The following is a 27565-nucleotide window of genomic DNA, read 5'->3' as shown; positions in this document are numbered from 1 at the left end:
CTTATATTTAAAACTTTAATAAGTTTGGGGTCAATGAGTTCAAAGGTCATTGAGTGCAAAGTGTGCCAAAACCCCCCTTTAGCATACTTCTTAACCTTGATTGTTAGTGCTGGCGAATAAAACATCCCGTAGTTTTTTCAAGAATTTTGAATTATATATTTTGAACTTGTATTATTGATTTTATTATATCTTAAAAATCATCTGTTATATACGCTATTTATTACCAAATGCTGCGCACCATCTCGTTTTGTGGTCTGTGGACAGGCTGCTCTACCACTTTTTGCGTAGCCTGTTTTCCTCGTGCATTTTAGCCATAGAAATCAGCTGGCCTACTTCCAATTGCAACAGTATTATAACCAATAAAAAGTTCCTGTCAGCATGTAAAATGGTGTCACCATTTAAAGTGGTAACAGGTGGCAGGTGACAGGTGGTATAACAGAGTTCCTTTGGGATATACCACTATGTCTTTTTACTCAAATTATTTTTATTTTTTTATAGTTTAACCGAATTGCATATATCTTATGAAATCAATAAAAATCTAGCCATACAAAAGCTGAGAGAGAGCACCTACTTTCTGTAGACAGCTTGCTCACAAATTTAAGTTCTTTATTGAACAGCCCATCTACATGTATTTAAAAAAAAGTTATTGGTCTTGTTGTAAGATAAACTACCAAAGATTAATGCATAGCTTATTTAGATTTCCACAAAAAGTTGTTTAAGATTTGAGACTTCCTAGGACATGAAATGGAAGACTCTTGCTGCAGGTTATTTTTGCTTTCTGCTTTGATTCTTTCTAATAAAAAATACGGCTAAGACAGCAACTGCCACTGTGCAATATCTAATGCAGAGTGATTAACTCTTCTTATAGTCTAGTTTAAAAAAGTTCAATAGGTTGGGACCTATCTGTATATATAAATCTCCAAGTCTGTGTACCGATGTATCGTATGCTAGTATATAGCGGATTAAAACAGCGGCTAAAGTTTGACAATCAAAAATCCGCATCTCAGAAGATTTGATCTCAGAAGATTTGATCTCAGAACTTTCCGGTCTGCAGATCAGCAATTTAGTCCACTACAAAACCCAAGCAGCGAATGATTGTAATGAATGTCATTACATCAGTTAAAATACTCATGCTTAAACCGTTTAGAGTTATTTAGCACAACTGATCATTTTGTGTTGAGTAATGACTTTTAGACTAGCTGCAAACACGGCTGTTGTTTTAGTAAAGATTACTGAAACAATAGCCTAGTACTAGTACTAGTACTATTACTAGTACTAGTGTGGTGGCAGATCACCGAGCCAAGGTTGAGGACAACGAGAGGAGAAACCGGCAACGCCATGAGAACCAAGCTTTGACCCAACCACAGACAAGGCCTTTGTTAAAATCACCTGGTCAGCCCTGGGATCTGCTGTTGAGTCAGCCCTCCTACCGAGGGGCGGAGCTTACTATATTGCAAAACCATATCAGTAGGTACCCGAACCAACGAAAGGCAAATAATCACTGGCAGTCTAATGGATGCAATTTCTTGTAAGCACGCGCATTGAATTATTTGTATTCATGTATATTTTGTATATATATTATATATATATATTTGTGAAATATATCTCTTTTCCATTGTACTCAAGTGATCTGATTCTTGTTGAGCAGTAAAGGAATCTGGCAGTTCTCTTTACACTAGCCTACCAGATAGGTTAATCAAGTTCTTTGAGTAATTATTTTATTACCTGCACACTGCCGGTCATTTGATCAGGAATGTCATGTAGTGGCAGCAAAACAAAAGTATTACAAAGAGTAAACTATAAGAATGACATAAATTTTTTATGCAGAGTTCTTTGCTTTTTAAATGAGTTATTAATTTATTCATAGAAAGTTGTTCTATCCAAACTATTTGGTGGTAAAACATTATAAATAATATCCTGACTCTTTTAGTTTTAAGTACATGTAATGACTTACACATCTACTGCAGCATACTTTGTAGATTCAGGCCTGCTATGAATTAATCTAACGCATGTAAAACTGTTATGTGCTCAACATATAGTAAACTATCTAAATGAGCACAGTTCTAAAACTGTCTTTTCTAGTAAAAGTAACTCAACACCCAAACCATTTTAGCAATTCATCAGGTTTATTAAACGCATTACATTAGTCTAGACTGCTAACAATGGTAACTACAAGACTCTAGACAAATATAAAATATAAATTTAATAGATAAATAATAATTTTAATATAAAATATAATGGCCGCTTGTTTTTAAATCATATTGAAAAATTTTGTATGACTTGGTGACTTTGAGCAGCTTAAACTCTGAAATATTTCAAAATATATAGTTCTCTTATGTGTAAACATAATCTTGTCTGATCTTCGAGACATTCTGATATTGAAGATGGATGATCATCTGCTCCTTTAAGGGCCGCTACGGTTTCTTTCTCTTTTTTTACTCTTTATTCTCAGTACCAAAATGATGATGGCTGCAACCACCGCCACTACCCCAACTGATACTGCAACAGCTACTAAACTCGTCTTCCGCATCGTTTGGTCAACATCTAAAATAAATGCTTAGCTGAATTTATTATGCTCAATTATTCAGCTTTTTACACAAACTACAAACTTACTAAAAACTGCACCAGCCTTTAAAAATTAACTTACACAAAATTTTAGTTGATTTTATCAGAAGCATATCGGTACTTTTTTATCACTAGTGATTATTTATGTTTGAGGTAATCTGACTGCCATGATGTTTCCACATTGAAATCAACAAAACTTTATCGTGATTAAAATTTCCAGATTTAAGCGAAAATAAAAAAATTATGTCTATAGTTGCACTCCGGCAAAGAGACTGACAGAAAGATGTGTAATGCTCGAACTTTAAGGCAGCAACAAATATCAATAACAAGAGAGATAGGCAGCCGCGAGAATGGTGACATCATTTCGATCTGTATCTTTTTAGTGTTTTAACTGAGATCAAGCTTTGTCGTAGTTAATCCTGAAACATCCTGGCAATCAGATTGCCTTAAACAGTTAAAACAATCACAAATGATAGAATGATGCATGATGCAAAAGACAAATGATGCATTTATCTTAATTTTATATTTAGCTATTGTGTTAGCAATCTTGTGTGTTGTGAAAGGTCATGGTAAGAGTTCATGGTAAGAGGTCATGGTGTGAGATCATCTTGAGAGGTCATGGTGAGAGGTCATGGTTAGAGGCCATGGTGAGAGGCCATAGTGAGAGGTCATGGTGAGAGGTCATGATAAGAGGTCATGGTGAGAGGTCATGGTGAGAGGTCATGGTGCGTAATGACTATATGCACAAAAACTAGGTGTTGCAACAAGGTGGTCGGGTGCTGCAGTTGTCGTGTGCATGCATGCTTGCATTGGAGTATGAGTGTTTGGGTCTGATTTTCGTTGAAGTCTGATCTTTTTTCCTTGCGTGGTTTTGGACCGATGAATAGACAGACCCAATTATTTCTATAGTAAAGAGTACTTAAAAAGGGGTTTTAAGTTCTAGGTTCTAAAACAAACTAAAAATCACAACAAACCTTTACGTAAATGTATGCTCCAGCATGCGGCAATTTAAACTTGCAAAGCACTTATTAAACAGACTACCTTTTAATTTCAAAATGATGGCATTGGAAAAGGCATATAGTAAATACACCTTCCTTTTTGACCATCTTTGCATGAGGTCAGTTTAAAGACCCCTTCACAGACGAGGAAAATCACAATGAGGAGAATGAATCCTAACAATAATCGTTCTCACATCCAGCAACCAATTATAAACTACTTCTACGCTCTTTACGCGACTTTATTTTGGGATAAATTTGAACATTTATTTTATATACATATTATATTATATTTACAAGGAGTATCAAGCTATATTTGTAACTAAACTGCAAAAAATCAAAACGAAATGTGTTTAGTATCATATAAAATATAGTGTAATTTTTTTTACTTCATTCAGAAATCATCATAGTATACTAAGTAATCGATTAATTAATTAATTAATCATTTAATTAATTATATACTAATCTATCAAGTAAAGTAACAAAATATTTTACAAGTAGAAATGAACATTAAACATTAAGTGAGATTTTAACAGAATATTAAAATAAATGAAAAAGCACCAATTACTATACATTCAATGAATTACAGAATAATTTATTTACTTGAATACTTAAACTTTTGATCTGTGGTGTTTTGTTACGTGTTGTCTAGGTGAAAGTTTGTAAAAAGCATTTTGCTAAAGAATATCATATGTAATATCATATGTAATATCATATGTAATATCATATGTAATATCATATGTAATATCATATGTAATATCATATGTAATATCATATGTAATATCATATGTAATATCATATGTGATATCATATGTAATATCATATGTAATATCATATGTGATATCATATGTAATATCATATGTAATATCATATGTAATATCATATGTAATATCATATGTAATATCATATGTAATATCATATGCAATATCATATGTAATATAATATGTAATATCATATGTAATATCATATGTAATATCATATGTGATATCATATGTAATATCATATGTAATATCATATGTGATATCGTATGTAATATCATATGTGATATCATATGTAATATCATATGTAATATCATATGTAATATCATATGTGATATCATATGTAATATCATATGTAATATCATATGCAATATCATATGTAATATCATATGTAATATCATATGTAATATCATATGTAATATCATATGTAATATCATATGTAATATCGTATGTGATATCGTATGTGATATCGTATGTGATATCGTATGTAATATCGTATGTGATATCGTATGTAATATCGTATGTAATATCGTATGTAATATCGTATGTAATATCGTATGTAATATCGTATGTAATATCGTATGTAATATCGTATGTAATATCGTATGTAATATCGTATGTAATATCGTATGTAATATCATATGTAATATCATATGTAATATCATATGCAATATCATATGTACTATCATATGTGATATCATATGTAATATCATATGTAATATCATATGTAATATCATATGTGATATCGTATGTAATATCATATGTAATATCATATGTAATATCATATGTAATATCATATGTAATATCATATGTAATATCATATGTACTATCACTAATCTTTGGCTGTCTAACTCATCATTATCCTTGTAATTGACCAAAATTTTCATATCTTGCCGCGGCTTAAATACAACTAATTCCAGCCAGCTAGTCGGTATGTAATGATAGCATGCTAAAAGTCAGACGAGTGATAGCAGAGACAAAACAAGAACAGTCTAAGAGACATGTCTCTTGGATGCAAAACTGTCGAGTGAAACGCTAGACAGCTGAGCTGGCTAGAAGATAACAGTATTGATCATAAGAGTATAAGAGTATAGAGTTTACTCATGTATTATTTTGTATTTATCATTATTTTTTATATAAACAGATTTCTCAAAGCTACTGCTGCTCATTATTGCAAAACTGTGCAGAGTTGGAGGCAATCGTAAAGGATTTAGATTTAAACAGGGTCAAGCTGTTAGTTGATAGTTGGTTTTCTTGTCTGATTTATACGAAACAAGCCTGCTCCCAGCAAGATAAAAAAAAACTCTTTACGATAAGGCATGGCCAGGAATTTAAAAACAGTACCACAAGGTAGATGTTGCTCTGACTTGCACACTAAAGCCAATTAGCTTCTAACTAACCTGTAGTGACTTTCTTTATAGTATGAGCTGCAGTGGGTTTAGATGTTGCAGTGGTTAGAGCCCTCGTAGGAGTAAGTGTTGTCTTTACAGTAGTGGTAGGTGACGGCTGGTCGCAACTATATCCTTCCTCAGGACCAAGAATAGGACAGCATGACTCACAGCAGTACTCTGCTTCATACAGGCATTCAGTTCTGTTTACCACAATTTTACAAAAAGACCCACCCGTGTCTCCGTGTGTGCAATTTGGGCCCAACCATGGCGTCGCAAACACTCGACAAGCTCTGCAGCAGTACAGTTGGAAAACCAATGACTTCTGACATTCCCATGGAGTGACTTCTGAACACTTTGCCTTCCATTGTGGAAAGTCTTTGTCTTCAAATGGACACCCCTCTGTCAAAATATAGCTGATATTGATTTAAGGTTTGTGCCTAACCTCATGTTTTTTAACAAACAATGGAGAGTAAATGGAGTAATAAACTCATAGCCTATATAACTTTGCAAGTTTTTGTGACAGTTTTCAATCCCCCCGCAACTTATCAGCAATTTGTGTACTTTAAATTGCATGACAACCAAATTACAAAAATCCTATTTTGTTTTTTTATAACACTCATAAGAGCTTTTCAAATAGTTTTACTCGTAAGTTTAACAACCAATCTACTATCACTCTAGGATTTATTCTGACAGACAGACTCTCTTAGCGTAATCATGTACACACTGTTTCTAACAAAGCCACTAAGTCATAAGCTCTGCTCCAGTTTTACAGGCCATACATCACCTCAAAATCTGTCATAGCATTTTAGTATGAGCTCATCTTATGCCATATTATTCACTGTATAAATATTTATCATCTCATTTTAAAATCTCCAACTGAAGCAAGCTGTACATACTAAATAAAGACTTGCGATCCTGGCAGAATTCAGCTACACCCTAAAGCCCAAGGCCATAGTGGTGTCAATGGACTAAGCTGGCAGACCTACAAGACTGCAGGCAATGCGAGCCAGTCTAGCTGAGGGATGGCAGACCTACCAGTGAAAAGCTTGCTAGAAAGGGCTAAACCTTGCTGTACAAATTTGAAAGAAGTTTAAATACTGTGTGAGAAATTATCAGGACCGGCCCTATGTCGACTGGTCTTTCGAGTCAGCTCACTGCCTTTAGAGTGGCAGCCTGGGGGAGGGGGGGGGGGAAGGGAGATGACCCAGGCAGGCTGAAGCCACCATTGGACTTTGTGATGCAGCTTAGGTAAAAACTGAAGGTGTTATGGGTAAGAAACTGGCACAGCTAGGCACTGGAACACTAGTGGTCTCCATGTACTGAGTACTTTCCAAAGACAAAAACCTGACCTAGGAGCAGCTGTAGCTAGGGAAATGGGTGCTCAGAAAACTGTGAGAACGTCTCCAATTTTTCAGGACATGGCTGGATGGAGTGCTCAAATTTATCCAGTTTTATATAAAGTTTCAATAAAGTGTTTATAAACTTTCTAATCAAATTTATAAATCAAAATGCCAAATGCAAAAAATTGAAGTTTACATAAACACTATTCAACAAGCACCAAAACTTTGATGTGATTCCTTGTTACGTATCAAACATTTATCATATTCAAGGTCACTAACAGCAAAATTAAAAAAATTTAAAAGGGATTTATATAAGTTTAGATGACCAATTGATGGTAGATTTTACAAATAAATAAAGCTGCTAAAATAATGTTATGCATGAGATAAGTCCAAGTTGCTCAAACATAAGCTGCCTTAAAAAAGTTCCAACAACTATACTGCAATCACTATGCATGTTTAAGCTAGTTTTAAAAAATGACATGGACAACTAATGTAACATTAAAATTGCATCCAATGACAAAACCAGCCGTCTATTATGGTAACTTATATCACCATTTAACCAAAGTTTAACTCACTGCCATTAAGGATTGGCGAAGTTAACCGATGTTTTAAAACCTGATGTGAAGGTAGAGGCATGCATGTCAGTGTTTTCTTAAGAACATAATGTCAGACTAGAAGCATGTGCGTCAGTGTTTTTTAAGAATGTGATACCAAGAAGGAGGCATAAATGTCAGAGTTTTTTGGAAGAATGATGTCAGGTTAGAGGAAAATGTTTCTGAGCATGTTTAACATTGTTTACAGCTATTTCAATGGCCACTTATTTTTGTTTTAGATAAAACCTCATTAGTTGAAACTCAAATGTACTTTATAATGGTTTAAAAGCTACAAACATGCTCTTATAATAGCACAATTGACCTGCTAGCTAAGTAGAGTTGTAGCTTGCATACACTTACATTTTTCATTGCGCAGGATGCGATGGTTTTTTTTAGCAGACGCTGAACTGCTGCCCAGCTTGGTAGAGATAAGTAATTTTCTGCTAATTTGTTTACTGAAATGGTTAGTGGAAATTAATATGTATTTCATTTTATTTAAGTTTTGGTTGAGATGAGTGTAAAAGCTTTCAATGTTTGACAGTTTTACTTTCCACATTTCTATGCACAGTACGCACTTCTACAACATAAGTGCATGTATTCTGTTCCAGGACATTTACGTTATAGAGATCTACGTTATAACAGCATTAGAATACATGTAAATTGCATAATCCATTTCAAGATCTTTTCAAACTCACCCCTTTGCGCATACATAAAAATTGACTTAATTTTTCTAATTTGTGGACTGTACCATAGCTGCAGCATTCTTAGTTTGCACAGACAACTTTTTTTCATATTATGATCAATTTCACTGGTTTGTATTAACCATGATTGCGGTAATTCCATCATACATTGATAAAATGACACACTTTTGATGTTTATTCACAATGATTTGCTCATTTATCTAAACAGTAATTTGAACTCTTCAAAGTAAAACTAATACAAACTCTTTTACAATTCTACAAGAAAGCAAAACAACAAAATATTTTACAAAAAACTAATTGTTCGTTGTCTATATGTATCTAGGGGTCAAGGTTAAAATTAAAAATAACTTTTGACGATTCTTCAACTCATGAAATTTACATTGGTGAAACGACACTGTAACACCTGCACCAATTGATTGCCTTTGTATATTTGAACAATGCGCAGCTACTCGATCATATGTTTAGTAGGTGACGATTCTGACGATGATAGGCCGATGATCTATTACAACAAACTATAATGTTGTTAAAGTTATATACGTGTATAATATGTAGGTGTAACGCTAAACACACGTCGTTTTTTTTCACAAGTGTGGTGAGATAGAATAACGTTCAAACCAAGTTTGGAAACTCACCCGCACTGGCACATTAGGTTATATAGAATTTTTACGTACTAGGAAGAAAAAACTTTACATAAATTTGTTAGGTTAACTGAAATTTACGTTATAAGAGCGTCTATTGCATATGCAAGTACATTTGCTTTGTCAGTTTTTAATCCATGCTCACAAATTGCATATTTGAAATTTGTCAAATGTTCTAATATTAGTCTTGATGGTGTTCTGATTATGATTTCAATAATATAGAACCAATCATGCACCATTGAAGACTCTTTAAGACCCAATTTGCTATATCCAGCTCCAATTATATTACTACTTGTATTGCAGAATAAATTATCTAACGCAGTTTCCTCAATGAGAAGCTATTAAGTTGGTTCAAAGTTTTTTTTGTTTGTTTGCGGTTTCACTATATGTATGCTAGACATACATATAGTGAAACTGTAATAACTCAAGCAACGACATAATGTTTTTTTCAGTTTCATTCAAGATATTTTGATTTTCACTAATAAAAATCTTGTTACAGAAACAGAACAGCATTGACTATCAAGAGATAAAAACCCTAAATGAAGTATATGTGAGCACTTGCTGAACTACAAAATACCTAATCACAACTTACAAGTTAACTTACTACTCACCATCTAAAGCAGGAGCATCAGGATGATATACACAGACATCCTTCTCACACCACTAAAATAAAATAGAGATACAAACATTTTAGTGTTGTTGTATATATTTATTATTTATTCATTAATTCAAAGAATTATTTATAAAATCATAAAAAATAAAGAAATTTATTAAATATTCTCATGTATTTTTACCGATTGTCTTTAGCATTTAGTTTTTAAAACAAACAGTAAATAATTTTTTTTATGCACATTTTAATGCAACTCTGACGTAGGCTTACTTCTTTAAGATTATTTTGGCTTTTTAAAAATGCTCTGCTAAATTATTAAGTTATTAGTTCATTAGCTAATATCGATCATTACCTTAGATATGAACATTTCTACTTATTTGAAGGTCTGCTCACTCCCATCATACACCATCTTGCTCTACACTGCTACAAATCGAATTAAAAGTCCATCATAGCCACTTATGTGAAGGCTTAAGAAAACTCCTGACCGAAAAAGCTGACTAACAAGATATTTAGGGATGCAAGAGTTGGTCACCAACCATACTGGCAACATAACCAGTATGTTTTGGCACACAAGGTCCATTTAAGACTGAAGGCTTTTATTGGCATCCCAAAGAAGTAGCCTTCTGTGGTGAGAACCACGTCATTGTCTTGTCACTTGGTAGTCTGGAATGCTAACCACTATACCACAACATTACTGCTCTCTCAACAGCATCAACCTTCATGTTTTTACCAAAAACGCTTTCTGCATAATCTTCAGGAGACACTGAAATGAGTGTCACTATCCTGAAATCATGTCCTTAAGAAAACTTTGAAATGTATGCCTCTATCCTGACATCATGTAAAAAAAACACTGATATGTATGCCTCCATCTTGATATCACACTCTTAAGACAACACTGACATGCATGCCTCCATCTTGATATCACACTCTTAAGACAACACTGACATGCATGCCTCTATCTTGATATCACACTCTTAAGACAACACTGACCTGTATGCCTCCATCTTGATATCACATTCTTAAGACAACACTGACCTGTATGCCTCCATCTTGATATCACACTCTTAAGACAACACTGACCTGTATGCCTCCATCTTGATATCACACTCTTAAGACAACACTGACCTGTATGCCTCCATCTTGATATCACACTCTTAAGACAACACTGACCTGTATGCCTCCATCTTGATATCACACTCTTAAGACAACACTGACCTGTATGCCTCCATCTTGATATCACACTCTTAAGACAACACTGACCTGTATGCCTCCATCTTGATATCACACTCTTAAGACAACACTGACCTGTATGCCTCCATCTTGATATCACACTCTTAAGACACCACTGACTTGTATGCCTCCATCTTGATATCACACTCTTAAGACAACACTGACATGCATGCCTCCATCTTGATATCACACTCTTAAGACAACACTGACATGCATACCTCTACCCTCATATCAGGTTTTAAAGCATCGGTTAATTTAACCATTTGTTAATGGTAATGAGTTAAACTTTGGTTAGATGGTGATATATATTGCTACAATAGACTTTTTTTTAAAATGCAATTTAAAAGCTACATTAGTTTGCCATGTGGTTTTTTGAAACTAGCTTAAAAGATTTTCATCACCTATAAATAGTTCATTGAAAATGTTTTGGATTTTTAAACAAATGTAGCAGAGCGATATTCAAAGGTGACTGAAAGTTTTTTTTGCCATTTCATATTGTGAAATATACAAACCTTTTTGTTGCCACAGGAAGTATATTGCAGGGTATCTATACTGGAGTAAATATACGCGGTTCCGTTTCCATTTGTACAGCTTAGGTCACTGCATACTGTATCATATTGACTTCTCTACATAAAGCAAGATTCTGAGTTAAATCATAACTCTATAATAAATCTCAAGTCTATTATAAAGCATAATATCTTTGTCGGCTACAAAAATTATGAATATGACGATTATGAAAATAAAAACTGCTGATCAACAGCTTTCTAATTGTTTTACAAAGCAGGTTACATAGCCTCAAAACAAAACAAAACAAACCTACACAGTTAGGTCTTCTACATTTCCCGATTGTTTTTAAGGGTATTTATAGGTCAACCAGTTATGGAAGAAATATGTCAATGTTTGTCTTTAAAGGCCACCTCTAAAGCTATGAGTCACAAGCTAGTTCTACTACAGTATATAAAGTGATAAATGAAAAAGCTGTAGTCTCAGAGCAATTTCAAACAGTTATGTATCATAAATATTTAGTACTTAATCAAAAAAAGTCATAGTTCAGCTGTCAATTTAATTTTTTGAAAAATGCTGCAGAAAGATTATGAACTTTTTCATGCACTAAAAATTTAGGATGTTACTTTACTAGATGACCAAGCAGACTTAAATTATAAATAATATATATATTATATTGTATATATAATATAATATACATAATATTTATATTATGATATTATATATTATAATAATATATATATTTATATACTAGATATATATTTCTCAAAGTATGTGTGTGTGTCATTCCGGTTATAACTAATGCGGTCTCGCGTTAAATTGCCCCTGTTAAAAATATTTTTCGTAAAATAAAATTACTATATCTGGGGTAAAAGCCAATTTTTCTCACGAAGACAATTATATTGTTTCCGTGGAAAGAGCCTCGACATTATCTCTCCGTTTAGTCAGAAAAAAACAGTACGATATCTCATTTTTACATTTGTACCGGTATCGAGAGGTACCAGTATCGTCGTAATCAAAGTTTTGATGGATAGCGTCTGGTGGAAAAGTAACCTCTTTTACACATACTTCTATGCATGAATTGTTATTTTTAATTCTACATATATAGGGTTTTATTTTGTTTTCTCAGTTTGTATTAATTGTATCATTATCGAATCATATTTTATTGTTATCATAGGAAAACCGACTTGATTTAGCTATTAATTGCTAAATTCACATTTAAACATTTTTATAGCCATTCTATTTTTTTAAATTATTTGACATGAAATTTAAAAGTTGTTTGACAAAACTCAAAACCTTCACAGTTGTTTTTATTTTTTCTCTTAATTTATTTCAATCACACAAAACACTTTTCTCATGATATGTAGTTTGAAAGTTACATGTAGAATGGCAAATGTTGTTATATGCTAAAAACAAATAAACTTCCTGTCTAAAGATTTTTTACTTCCCGAACAACGCTGGGTTGTACTGCTAGTATATTTATATATATAGCAGATCATGTTCTACATATGTATGCCAAATATATATACATACACATATGTGCATATGTATATTAATACATATGTACATGTGTATATTAATACATATATATATATATATATATATATATATACATATATATATACATATACATATATATATACATATATATATATATATATATATAGGACGGATAGCGCAGTTGGTAAGGTATCGGGACAGTGATCATTAGGTCTTAGGTTCAAACCCCAACAACTTCACCCTTCTGGTGGTCCTTAGACAAGACCCTTGCTTGTATAATGTCTACAACCTCTATGATGAGTGCAATAACCAAAGCCATGCCGGCTCAGACATCGCCTGGTCAAACAAGGTCCGCGCTGCCTGTAACTGAACCTGTGAACCAGGACAAGGCAGCGAAAAATGGGCTACTGGTTCAAAACAGATGAAATGGACTCGGACTGATAACACGGACCTCATGCAGTTGCTACTTTATGAGTGAACCTCAAAGGTGGGGCTATATGGGAAGGATTCGTCATCTGTGGATAAACACGCGCCCTGAATTGCCACTAACCGCTAAGCAACTTGTAGCTCAGAGGAGTAACATAATCAAGCGGCACCTCATATCAGAACTTGAGGTAGATGAAATTAGAGAACAGTTCACCCAAGTAACCTCGACCAACGAGGAATGCATATCATCACACACCGTCACACATACACGATCTTGTGTTGATTCGCAAGTTGAAAAAGACATGCAGTTTGACCTTGACCCAAGGGTGAAGGAGCTTGCGGAAAATATCATCAACAAGATGCCAGCTGCTAATGATTATGGAAGCAGGGTACCACTACGGAGAGTTAGCAAGACCATACCCAGGAAACTGTAAGAAGACATAAACTTGGGACTGGAGTCGATCTCAACTAAATCGATCAGTGAGACTAATGCCTTAATCTACAGTACGGCAACTGTCGTCTTGGAGGAGATAGGTATTAAGCCACTGTCAACAAGGCTTCAAGCTATTCCATCTTGGCAGCTGAGGCTACAAAATAAGATCAAGGACTTGCGAAAGATCTAACCACAGTTTGGAGCGTGCAAAAAGAGAAGCCACAATAGAAGCTCTAGAATTTGCCAAACAGCAGCTAGTAGCACTTTTGGCACAACTGAAGCGGTACACCAAAGAGCGGGATAACACTGTTATAAAAACGCGGAAAACAAACTGTTCATCAATAATCCATCTAAAGTGTATTCTCAGTTCAAAGGTTAACTGCGAAGGCCAATGCCAGATCCTCCCCGATCCAGCACCTCAAAGTTCTGGAAGGACATTTGGGAGAAAGAGATTACTTTAAAAGAGCCACCAACACACTGTGGCTCAGCACGGACTCACCATCAGCGAAATGGACATCAAGTGCAGAATGCAGCATATGAAGAACTACATGTAAGCAGCACCTGGCCATGACATGATTCAAGCCTTCTGGTTGAAGAAATTGACATCACTTCACACTAGAATGGCTAAGCAGATGGAATGCCTAATAGATGGAGGCGACCATCTAGAATGGCTGACCAAAGGATGAACTGTACTTCTGATAAAAGATCCAAAGCAGGGGCCGATTCCCAAGAACTATCGACCAATAACGTGCTTGCTCACCACATGGAAACTGCTCTCAGGATTAGTTGCAGACAAACTAGAAAAGCACATAAGTCACTATATGACCAGTGCTTAGAAAGGAATTGGGCGCAACACCCGAGGAGCCAAACATCAGTTACTGGTGGATCGAACGGTCTGTCAAGACAGCAAGAGAAGGCATACCAATCTTGCCATGGCTTGGATTGACTACAAAAAGGCCTATGACTCAGTTTTCCATAGTTGGATACTTGAGTGTCTCAGTATGTACAATGTTGACCCTGCTCCTGTGACATTCATCAAGATGTCAATGACCAAAAGGAAGACGGAACTGGAAGTCCTATGGAACCAGCTCAATGCCAAGAACCAAGTCATGGCAATAAATACCTACGTACTGCCAGTAATAAGATATCCAGCAGGTATAATAAAGTGGACTGAGGAAGCCATCAAAGACACAGATATAGCAACTCGTAAACTGCTGACCATGCATGGAGCACTCCACCCAAAATCTAATACTACTAGATTGTATCTCGATAAGAAAGATGGCGGTAGGGGACTTAGAAGTGTACAGCAGACAGTGAAGGAGGAAGAGCAAAGCATCAAAGCCTATGTAGACTCTATGGCCACTTTAGATAAGTTGCTAGCTGAATTTCAATCGGCTGCTCTTACAATGGACCTTTGCCCTGATGATGAGGAAATGGACTGGCACACGAAACCTCTTCATGGTGCTTACCACCGACAAATATCAGACATATATGTGACTGAACAAAGGAAACCTAACGGCCAATACAGAGTCGCTAATCATGGCAGCCCAGGAGCAAGTGCTCCCAACAAGGCAACTCCAAACAAAAATCTATCACACTAGAGACAATCCTAAATGCAGACTGTGCAAAGATGCACCTGAGACCATCCAACACATCATCAGTGGATGCAAACAGCTAGCAGGAAATGCATACACTGAGCAGTATATTCATGTCGCAGGTGTTGTGTATAGAAGTCTATGTGATGAGTATGGCCTTAATAAACCACAACACTGGTGGGAAACTTCTGGTAAGGTGAATAAAAATGACCGCGCTAAGATCCTCTGGGACTTCTACATCCGGACTGACAAGCATGTCCTAGTAAACCAACCAGATATAGTGGTGGTGGACAAGGAGAACAAGAGAGCTACTATAATAGATATAGCAGTACCCAATAACTACAATATAGACAGCAAAGAAAAAGAAAAGGTAGAGAAATATCTCCCTCTTGGAGAAGAGATTGAAAAATGCTGGGATGTAAGAACAACTGTAATCCCAATAGTCATTGGGGCACTGGGCACAATAACACCGGCGCATAAAATGTGGCTTGCCCAAATACCAACAACAATCAACTCAGGTGAGTTGCAGAAAAGTGCGCTATTGGGAACAGCTAAGATCTTGAGGCGAGTGCTCAAACTCCCAGGTCTCTGGTAGAAGACTCGAGTTAGGGCAGAAACTACCACCCATACGGATTAACCGGGGTGAAGAAACAATTTTTTTATTATATATATAATTGATTCCTCACCCCGGTTAACCCGTATGGGTGGTAGTTTCTGCTCTAACTCGGGTCTCCTACTAGAGACCTGGGAGTTTGAGCACTCGCCTCAAGATCTTAGCTGTTCCCAGTAGCGCACTTTTCTGCAACTCAGAAAAAGTGCGCTACTGGGAACAGCTAAGATCTATATATATATAGATCTTAGCTGTATATATATACAGCTAAGCTATATATAGCTTAGCTGTATATATATACAGCTAAGCTATATATAGCTTAGCTGTATATATATATACAGCTAAGCTATATACATACATACATATATATATATATATATATATATATATATAGATATATATATATATATATGTATATATATATATTTATATATTTATACATATATATATGTAGCAAATTCGGTTATATTATTATATATACATGTATATGATATATATATATCCATATATGCCAAACTGTGTTCGAAAAAATAGCAAACCATAACTGGCTTTTTGAAAAAATTTCAGTTTGTTGAATTAAAAATCTTTTTACAATTGCTGAAGCCAAAATCAACTGTATTTTTGTAAGACTGACATTGTCAACAAGCTTACCATCAAAACATGTAATGCGAATAAGCAACCCTGCAAAAGTGTTTGGTTTAAAATCTACTTAAATACTCAGTAATTCCTACCGCATAGTACATATCTTTTCCATAAGCTAACTGGCACTGTGCATCCAAAGGCATAGCTTGTCTAAGGCGTCCAGACAAGCGATCTTCCCATTCAGGAATATAAACTCCAGCACCCAACAAGCAGTTAGCAAAGTCACTATAACATCCAATCATATCATATGTTTTTTAACATAGCTCTCACCTCTCAAGGTTTCAACTCTTACTGTAAGCTTCTCACTTCTCAAGTTAAAAGTGATCGAATGAGCTATCATGCCAGCTCTCGGACTCTAGGAACCTTCATCTAGCAAAAAGTTTAAAAACAAGATATAAGGTAAGAAAATACGCTTTTCTTATATCCTGTCAGCACTTATGACTACTAAATAATTTTCTATTTCCTGACACAGACATACTACTTCCATCATTGTATGTTTCAGTTAATGTACTTTATTATTTCAACTCTTATGCAATACTATTAGATTATCAACTTTTAAAACATGTCTGTTCGCTTTGCTAAATCATTAAAATTTTAGACTTTAAATCTTTTTGCATGGGACAGAAAAATTAATATTTTGAGGATCACCCAATACCAATGAAAAGTTATACATTCATACGCACATACATACAGACATACTACGTTGTCTTCTACCTCTACAACTCGGCCGATTGTTTTTCACTCTGTTAACGTCTTACTTCCTTCTTTTGATGGTGCTAAAACTGTAATATTCATTAAGGGAATTTTGCTGTACTTGCATGTTTAGGATCGTAAGGAATACATCAAAATAACGAACAGAACACGCGGAGAAGATCCAATTATGTCCAACAGTGCTGGAATCTTGCAATCCTGGTGCAGGTGTCATCACATATTGGTCTTCCTCCTTACAGTAGTTGTTGCTTCCATCATGGTAGGCTCCCAAACTACACAAAGCGACAATAATCAGCTCTCACGACGTGTCAAAACTTTCCTACATTACCAAAATCATGTTGGAACACTTTGAAGATAAATCTGGTTGTTTCAAGGTCTTATTAGTATAGCTAATATACTATATACTATACTGTATAGTTAGTATAGTATAACTTCTTTTGATGTGCTATAAAGAAATAACTTTTACAGTTGATTGAGTTTACTTCACAGTAAGTTAACATATATAATAATAATCATTTAATAATCCCAATTGGTTAGAAATGGCTCACTAAAATTTAATTTTAACTAACGTTTCTGATATTTCCCTATCATATCAAAGCATTTAATAACCATAGGGTTTATTAAATGTTTTAATATGATGGTACATCTAAAATAGCCATGCCTCTTATAGCTCTGATACACGTTAACTCTGTAACTAGAGAAAAGATGAACGTAGGTGATTATTACCGAGCTGCAAGTTTCTTTTTGTGTATGTAGAACTCAACTACCATCATATTTGTGGCCCTTTTTGTGTTACATTGTTTTAAGAGCAACGATCATAAGCATAAACATCAACGATCTTTTAAGCATAACGATCATAACGCATAACAGTCAGATAAAAGTTGGCTAGTGACATTGATATCACTTATCAAACAAAATTTTGTGTTAATCTAAAAGAGTTAAACTTTGTCACTTTATTTTGTTACATACAATTTCAGGGTAAGCATAAAATACATTATATGGTCGTCTATCCCCTAATTAGAAAACATACAAGTTCTCTTTAGGTTTTCAAAGAGCAAATATCTTAACATTTTTACGTAAAACTATTGCAAGTTTTGATGCAAACTTGAAAACTTACTTGTGTCCAATCTCGTGTGCATAAATGGCTGACGAAGAAAATTCAGAAAATGATGTCGAATTTTCACTGCAGATACCTCCAATAAAGGCACGACCAGCAATAGAGATGTTTCCGTCCCTAATGAGGTTTAGCCTGCAAATTTAGTGATAAAAAATATACAAATCACCCAGCAAAAACGCATAAATGTTATTAAATGTCTCCACGGAACACAAATATCTAAATACTATCTAAATTTAAAACATTGGCTAAATAACAAAATCATCAAAGAAAATTTTACAGAACAGCTACCAATGATCAGGTATCAAATAGTGAGTCTTTGTGTGGTAGTTCATATGAGAGGAGAGGCACTATTCCCAAAGGAACAAATGGTCTACGGGGTAAGTAAAGAGAGAGATTATAATAAACATAAAAACAGAGAGCAAATGCGTACTTCTTTACAGGTGATTAGGAAGTGAAGCAATTGCTAATTAACTTTAATATTAAAGCATGACCCATCTGGCCTTGGATGTAAGTTACTCAAACATAATAGTAACAAAGGTAATGAAAATGATAGTAGTAACAATAGTAGTAATAATGATAACAAGAAGAAAATAATAATGAAAAAATATAATACCCAAATAAGAATGATAAAAATAGTAATAATAATAATGTGTTTCAATCTAGTGTACTATTACCAGTACACTGATAATACATATGTTCAGTTACTGTACAGAGTAAACACATCATAAATTGAATTGTATAAAACGTACAGCCATGCTGCTTCAATAATTTGCTGAGATTTGGCCAGAGGAGGAGAAACTGAGCTTCAAACAGCTTTTAAAATGGACTCAGTCACAATTTCTTGAGACATCAATGCGAACACTGACAGATTTAAAGAAGCGAAGAAGTCAAGTATCGCTAGGGTAAACAAGTTGATGTCAGACTTGCTGATCCTTAATCAATCAATGTCTTAATTGATTAATTTAATTAATCAACTATCAAGTGCAAATAAGCTGAGAAATTGAAGAAGTATCAAAAATTGACACTGGAATAAACTTGTGTATTAAAAACCGATACCAAAGTATCGTAAAAAGATCTCTAGTTGGTAAGATACAAGTAATTCATTTTGAATTGAATCATAACTAAAAATATACGTGACGTGGTACGGCAGACAGGTATTTTAGCGCTTTGCAAATGTTTACAAGGTTTTTTGTTTATTTTAGCCTAGAAGGGTTAAAATAGCAGTGCGTAAAAACACCACTGGCAACTGACAATCCCCTATAATACTAGTAATAACACAAACAAAACTATTAACCCAGAGGTTTTAATGTACAGTTATACCTCGAAATACGACCGCTCCAACATATTAGAAATTTGAGTTATGAGCAACAACTTAGGCACGTTTTGTCTTGAAATACAAGACAAATTTGAGATACAAGCATATGACACAGTTATCAATGCAGCTGCTAGCTGGCCGAGTATGCGAGAGTTTGTTTAATAAAACAGCATCGCTTGGTCTTTTTTGTTGGATCAGTTTAAAAAAGTTTTAAAAATGCTGGCTAAAAATAATGTGAAAACAAGAAAAAAAGCAAAGCAAACAATAAGGCAAATAGACGCGAACTGGAAAAAAATTAAAAAAATGAAATGAAGGCAAAATTAAAATTGAGTTTAATGTAAAATTAAAACTTATTTGTACGTGTTTGCTTAACAAGCTAAACTTATTTAAGTAACATGTAAGTTGAGAGTTTATGTTATATTAGTGGCACAAAAGTGTATCTTATCTAACATGTTAATGCCAAGTTTTTCTCACACGGCGTGAGCTGTTACTGTCTGTTTAGAAAGTAGGAACTCCATACAATACTGTACACGGTAATGCTACTTTTTATACTAAAAGATGGCCACTAAATAGGTATTCATTACTTTGTGAGCATGGAAGGTAAAATATTACAATTAAAAACACGGTTTCCTATTGCAGTATTTTGTTGTAGGTGATTTGTAATAAGCTGAAACCAAATTCAGTTGGAGTTAACTACTTTATATTACAGAAATTGTTTAGAAATACGAGTGAATTGTCACCCAAGCTCTGTCTCGGAATACCTAAAGCTCGCATGTTGAGGTATGACTGTAACGTGATGCCAGAAAAAAGTTAACTTGTTCTGAATTATTTTCAGATCAACATAATTGTTTCAAGTCGCGAGAAATAAAAACAAAACTTTCAACTAGAGTAATTATTATCAAAGCAATGCCAACTAGGAGGTAGCCAAAGGGTAGTAATTATTATCAAAGCAATGCCAACTAGGAGGTAGCCAAAGAGTAGTAATTACTTTATTTTATTCAGCTGACACAGTTGTCACCAAATATTTCGATGTCACTCGAAGTTGGCAAGTTCACATCTCATTTAAATGCCTCTCTTCCCTATTGCTAAATTGCTTTAAAAACGTTTTTCACCTGAATAGTAGCTAAAGGTAAAATTTATATATTCCACTATAAGCTTTTTGAATTTGATGGTGTTTAACTGCTTTAGAATAATTAACATAGATTTACAGTGTTGTTGGTTTATTCCATGACAGGTAATAACGTTGTCTTGGAATAACTGAAAGAAACAAAACTGATATCGTAAAAGTTAACCACCTTTGGATTACAGGTTAAAATGTGTTTCAAACTTATGCACCAAAGCAGTAATTATTTATAGAAAGTACACCGTCAGCCTAGAGCCTAATGCTCTGGTAGCCTAGAGCGCCATGAGAGAACATCCTGTGTAATACCTATGTGCACAATTAAAGTTGACAACATAAAGTGGTTGAGTAATGCAGAGGTCATGCTTGTTTTTGAATATGAACATCCAGATTTTATTTCAGTGCGATGCGTTTTTTTTAACCTGTAAATGTTGCGTTGGACAGACTGACTCGTATTTTTTATTATAGTAAATATTAAGAATAGCTCTTACCCTGTGAGGAGCATGAAATGGTCAGCTGGTGGTAAACTCGAAGTTTTAACCCAATGCGTCCATCTGTAAAGGCCATCTTCACCGTCAAACAGTGTTGGGAAGGTAGAATTAGACAGGCTGGTCCACGGAGATGCACTTTCAGTCTAAAGTTACATAAATGAAAGTCTTAAATGAAATAAGATTTAAAAGTGAGCAAACTTATAATTGAGAACCGCTATAGTTTGGATGTTCATCTTGAACAGATATATATTGAAAAACAGCAGCATTCAATCGCAGAAATTTTTTTCCATGGCCAGGCTCCAATGCCGTCTTCCATGCACCAAAGTATGTGCAGTTACTTTTATAGTGCATGCTGTTCCTTCTGTAACCAAATTGATGGTGCTCATTGTTGTTTTCCTTCATAATGCAGCCTAAATGTTTTTGTGGAATAACCGCTGTAATAAGTCAATTATGCAATTAATCGGGACCTATATGGCACCTTTTGCGCAAACTGAAAATCTGTGAAATAGAAACTGATAAACTCACCTGAATCTAAAAAGGTCTGGTTTTCATTGTGAGCCTTTTTATTTTTTTCTCTGGTTTATCTGACAATTCTCAGTGTTGAGTATGTTTAAGAGGCATGATAAAAGGTATCAAAACATTTTGCACTTCATAAAGCGTAACAGGAGAACACCAACTCACAACTATTAAAATCCTGCTCGTAAAAAGATGTCACTGAGCAAGAGAAAGTGAGAGATTTATCTGTTTTATATATTCTATTGTTTTAATTGTTGATGCTTTTGACTCTATGAAGTACTTAAGCTGCAAAAGGTATAAGCGTGAGCACACAGGTTTAGACTATTTAAAAATCTGCTATTGGCTTTTTACCAATTTTCCAGACAAAATTTGCTTGAGAAATGAGCACATTGCCCCCTCTATACTGCCGATTGATTTTGAGTACGCAAATATGTTTGTCATTCATCGTGATAAAAATCTCAAACTAGTTTACTTTTTATTAGAAACAGTAATAAACCTGCTCTAATTGGTTCTTGCAAATACACAAAAATTAGCAAATTAAAAAAGCTTCCACTGCAGTTTAGTCAAAGGTTTTAAAACATTTTTCCAGCCAAAAAAAGGCTTTCTGAAATTTATTATTTATTATTTAATTTTTTGGTCTGCCAGTTTTCAAAAGTTCAGGTAATGTTACGGGTCATTGCTAGGTTAGGCAGTGATAGAATTTACATGTTGTTGCATTTCATCTTTATCAAATACTTGCCTAAGATTCAATATTATTTCAGTTTTATAAAAACACAACTAAAAACTAGCTATTGATTAATATAATTACTACATTAATTAACTTTTTCAGCTTTCTTTATCTGATGATATTTTAAACCTTAAAAAACTACTATTAAATTGCAAGTAAAATTTTATTTCGTTAAAGCAACATTTTTTTCTATGTGAGTAAACATTGCACTTCCTGTGCATTATGCTGTATAGGTTTAATGCTCCAGCAGTATGTACAACTGCAGAGAAAAAATAAATTGAAAAAAACTGTTATTGTATCAAGAAATGCAGTTGACATTATTGAACAAAACTATTATGTTCTCTTACTCTCTTTTATCTTTTAACATGCCATAATTTTGTAAAGACTTAAAATATTTTAATTCAGCTAGTTTAATGCAGGTACTAAATACTGTATTCCTTATCAAGCATGTTATATTTGTTTAATTTTGCAATAGTATGCATATCTATTGCATACAAAAAGTTCATCTTTTAATTATAAAGCTCAGAATTGATTTCAAGAAAATGCACACTGAACTCCAATTGAAAGCTAACTATAAACTTTAAAAACATCTGTAGAATTACATACCAGAAAGATATGACCGTCAGATTTCTGAAAATATTCATTTAGTAAAAAATTCAATTTGTCTTAATCACAGCTGATCACAAAATTACTGTCTGGCCTAGGCTTACAAAAAGAACTAGACAGCAAGTAATCAAACTGTATAGACATACATTACAATAATTATACAGACAATGATGTATTGATATAACTTCAGTTCAAAGAACAAACTCTATAATATACTATCACAACACAGCATGAAACACATTCTAATAAGTGTCAATATTGTACAATGTGTGGAGATTAGTATCCATAGGGAAATGAAGCAGCAAATCCCTACAATAGTTACATACAATAGACCCTCCTATAACATAAACTATTCAATCCAGGCACATCCACGTTATACAGATTTCATGTTATACGAACAGTAAAATACATGTAAATTGCCTTAAAAAGATTTAAAATCTGTTTTAAAATCTTTCTAAACTCACCTCTTTGGTCATACACAAAAATTAAACTAAACTTTTTAATTTGTCACTTTTTAATTTAATCTGTACCGTACCTGCAGTATTAGTTTGAATTGACAACTTTTCTCCTTTTTCTGATCAATTTCATTGGTTTTATAGACCATGATTGCAGTAATTTTACAATAAGTTGATGGGAGCACACATCGTCTACATTTATTTACAACGATTTGCTTATTTTAAACAGCGGAGTCTATTCTGCAAAGTATTATTAGTAACAAGTACTTTATACCCTAACAACAAAGCAAAACAAAAATATTTTTACTTTAAAAGGAGCGGTACTACCTGTTTGTCGTCTATCTTAGCCTAGGGATCTAAATTAAGATAAAACATAACTTTCAATGTTGCTCTAGCTCATGACATTCAGATTGATAGACCAATGCTGTATCACCTGCAGTAACCAATAGCCTTTAAAAATTTATAAAAAATTGCGCAGCTACACTTTTTTTCTTTTTGTAACTGTAGTATTACTATTATTATAAAAAAGCAGTACTACTTGTTTGTTGTCTATCTGTATCTAGGAGTCAAGGTTAAAATAAAAGATAACTTTCAACGATACTCTAGCTTGTGAGATTCAGATTAGTAGACCAACACTTGCACCAATTAGCTGCCTTTAATTATTTATGAACAAATGCACAACTACAACTGTTTTGTTGACACATCTGAAATCTACCACAATGAACTAGGTTGTCATAGAAGTTGCGAATATAATGGATATATTGCTAAAAGCACGTCGCTTTTTTCTCTCGCAAGTGAGGTTAGGTAGGTTACCACTCAAATCAATTTTGAAAACCTGCCTCGACTTGACATTTTACCTTATAAAATTTTTTTTTTGTGTAGTACAAAGCCAAAATTTCACATAAATTCTTTACCATCTATAGAATTTATGTTATGTGATGTTTGTGTTATAAGAGTGTCTACTGTACTATAGCTACACAAATCAAGCTTTTTCCAAAAGCTTATCTTCTCTCCTGAAATGCTTAATTTTTAATTTCACTCTTTGCCTTAACTCAACTTCCTTATGACTACCATCTCAGAGCTTTATAAGAATTTTGATTAATTATTTGTTGCTTTTTTCTTATTCTTGAATGGCGTTATTGTCTGATCTACATTTCAATTAATTTCAAGTACACAAACCAAGGACTAATTGTCTAAACGTTTAAAAACTTGAGATATTTCAATTCAACTAGTTTTATGTAGTTATTAAATGCTGTATTCCTTATCAAGCATGTTAGATTAATTTAATTTGAAAAAACCTAGAAACAGTGGAAAAAAAATTTATTGAAAGGAAATTATTGTCAATAAAGTAACAAAAGAACTCCAACACCACAGCCTCATGTTTTTGCACCAAAGCTAAATGCTGCAAAGCTAAAGATGTAAGCTGAAAAAAAAACCAACAAAAACCTACCATGGCCACATTGAGATAGGACAGTTTTGTGTTGATTTTCCACTGACGAAACTCATAATAAGATCTGTAGGAAATCATTCGATATCTTATATCTACCTATAAAGATAAAAATTGCTATATAACAACCAATCAGAAGCAAGAGTTAGACATACAGGCTAGTGTTAGTTAAGCTTAGTTCACACCGTATCACAGTATGTTGGAATTGTTCTCTTTGTGAATATTCTTAGACCATGCGCAGCACAGACCTAAGACATTACTGAAGCAACGCAGATATTTCAAAAACTGTTGCAGCTCTCAAACCTCCTTGATACTTCACAGCACATCCATGAAAATCTATTCATTAGTAGACTAGCCAACTTTGCAATAGAAATCAGTGTCACCTGGTGGTTTAAGTAGCGGAAAAGCTGGAGAGCTAACATTAAAAAAGAGATGTTTTAAGTTTCAAAAAATCGAAGAGCATATATAAAAACTGGAATAACCTCTGTTTAGAGTGCCGTCAGAGAATGCTAACTTACAACAATATAAAAATGACAACAAAATAAAAATTTATAGCAATAAAATATTGATGCATTCTATTAATGACTCTATTGTTGTGAATTTAAAATAATCCAGAATGTCTGAAGTAGCACAAGAAAGGCTCAGCAAGTATTGAACTAAAGCTGTTTAATGGTTGTTGACCGATTCTAGCCAATAAGAAAAGTTGCTAGTCAATTGTCTTTCAAGGTTTTTACGTAACTTATGATTATGATTTGTACCTTTCTCATTCAGTGATTTGTCATAATTTATAATAATTATTTCATCTGATAGTACAAACAACTAGGTCAGTCAATGAATTTTCATGGCGCATTACATGCAGGACTCTGTGGCTTTAGACCTCAGAAATTAACTGACAGAATAGCACCTCATGAGGCACAATTAATCTGTTCCCACCATTCATATTGACTTTTTGTAACAAAAAATGGCGAGCTCTACAAAAGTTTTTTAAAACTGAATTTGCAATATTACCGATTACTAACTATTCAATCATGCACCAACTATTGCCTTGTTCAGAGCATTCCGACATAGCCCAATCTTTCATAAACCAATAAACTACTTTTAGCAGTAAGTCAATCAATGAGGCTCCATGACATGCTGTGTGTAGAGTTATGCTGCTTTAGACCTCCCTAAAACTCTCACCAAGTAAAAAAAACGAAAAGCACTAATTACAGGAAGCTTCAAAGTATCTCTTCTGTAAAAATAGCTACCATGCAAGTTTTCTGTTGAACCGTTGAACCCAGTATAGCAATAATAATTTTTACCTTTTGTCTAATTTGCTCAGCTTAAATGAGAAGCGTTAGACTGACCTCATTAACCTGATGTGCTATAATGAAGGATATGTAGTCATCAACACCTCCTGCCCAGTCTAATCTTTCTGCAGATTCCTTCAACCTACAAGTTTATTGCGAACAGCTCATCAGTGATATAAAGTTTGAACATTCAGCTCAGCAAGGTATTACAGCTAGTATGGCTTGTTATAGACAGTAATTAGGTTTCATTCACGTTTTATGGTGTTTTTGAAAGTTTATGCGGGTTGCTATTATCGACTGACCATTTTCAATAAAAATTAAGTTATATTAAACTCAGTTTAACATACATGCACACATTATATATGGGTTATCATGGTATATATTACTATACTAGCTTGCTTGAGTTAGCCTATTGCAACTGCATTATCTGCTACTGTTTATAAGCTGTTTTTATTACTTGTGCAATGTCAGGTATTTGGCTAGTATATATATACATTTACATATATATACATATATATATATATATATATATATATATATATATATATATATATATATATATATATATATATATATATATATATATATATATATATATATATATATATAGGACAGATAGTGCAGTTTGTAAGGTATCGGGACAGTGATAATTAGGTCCTCGGTTCAAACCCCAACAACTGCACTTTTCTGGTGGTCCTTAGACAAGACCCTTGCTTGTATAACGTCTAAAACCTCTATGATGAGTGCAGTAACTAAAGCCATGCCGGCTCGGACGTCACCTGGTCAAACAAGGTCTGCGCTGCCTGTAGCTGAACCAGGACAAGGCAGTGGAAAATGGGCTACTGGTTCAAAACGGATGAAATGAACTCGAACTGATAACACAGACCTCATGCAGTGCTACTTTATGAGTGAACTTTAAAAATAGGGCTACATGGGAAGGATGCCTCAACTGTAGATAAACATGCACCGTGAATTGCCACTAACTGCTAAGCAACTTGTAGCTCAGAAGCGTAACATCATCAAGCGGCATCTCAAATCGGAACTTGAGGTAGATGAAATTAGGGAACAGTTCACCCAGGTAACCTCGACCAACGAGGAGTGCATAGCAACACACACTGTCACACATGCAAAATCTTGTGTTGACTCACGGGTTGAAGAAGACATGCACTTTGACCTTGAACCAAGGGTGAAAGAGCTTGTGGAAAATATCATCAACAAGATGCCAGCTGCTAATGATTAT

The 27565-nt window shown here is 34.1% G+C and overlaps 1 protein-coding gene across 1 annotated transcript in view; it reads right to left on the bottom strand.

Moving 5' to 3' along the window:
* LOC137400962 (uncharacterized) overlaps positions 1 to 27216 on the bottom strand; it is a 34913-nt gene extending 7697 nt beyond the window's left edge. Inside the window, exons 1-10 of the mRNA XM_068087299.1 lie at positions 27212 to 27216; positions 26383 to 26467; positions 25040 to 25135; positions 21286 to 21428; positions 18360 to 18491; positions 17290 to 17514; positions 16621 to 16756; positions 11334 to 11447; positions 9593 to 9644; positions 5719 to 6108 (exon numbers count right to left, since the gene is read on the bottom strand). Of these exons, the coding sequence (XP_067943400.1) occupies positions 5719 to 6108; positions 9593 to 9644; positions 11334 to 11447; positions 16621 to 16756; positions 17290 to 17514; positions 18360 to 18491; positions 21286 to 21428; positions 25040 to 25135; positions 26383 to 26467; positions 27212 to 27216 (1378 nt within the window). The remainder of the gene's footprint in view (positions 1 to 5718; positions 6109 to 9592; positions 9645 to 11333; positions 11448 to 16620; positions 16757 to 17289; positions 17515 to 18359; positions 18492 to 21285; positions 21429 to 25039; positions 25136 to 26382; positions 26468 to 27211) is intronic.
* Positions 27217 to 27565: the final 349 nt, after the last annotated feature.

Source organism: Watersipora subatra, chromosome 7 (genome assembly GCF_963576615.1).
Source record: "Watersipora subatra chromosome 7, tzWatSuba1.1, whole genome shotgun sequence".
NCBI lineage: Eukaryota > Metazoa > Bryozoa > Gymnolaemata > Cheilostomatida > Watersiporidae > Watersipora > Watersipora subatra.
The sequence above is the reverse complement of the archived record's forward strand: the minus strand, read 5'-3'. Positions and strand labels throughout refer to the sequence as shown.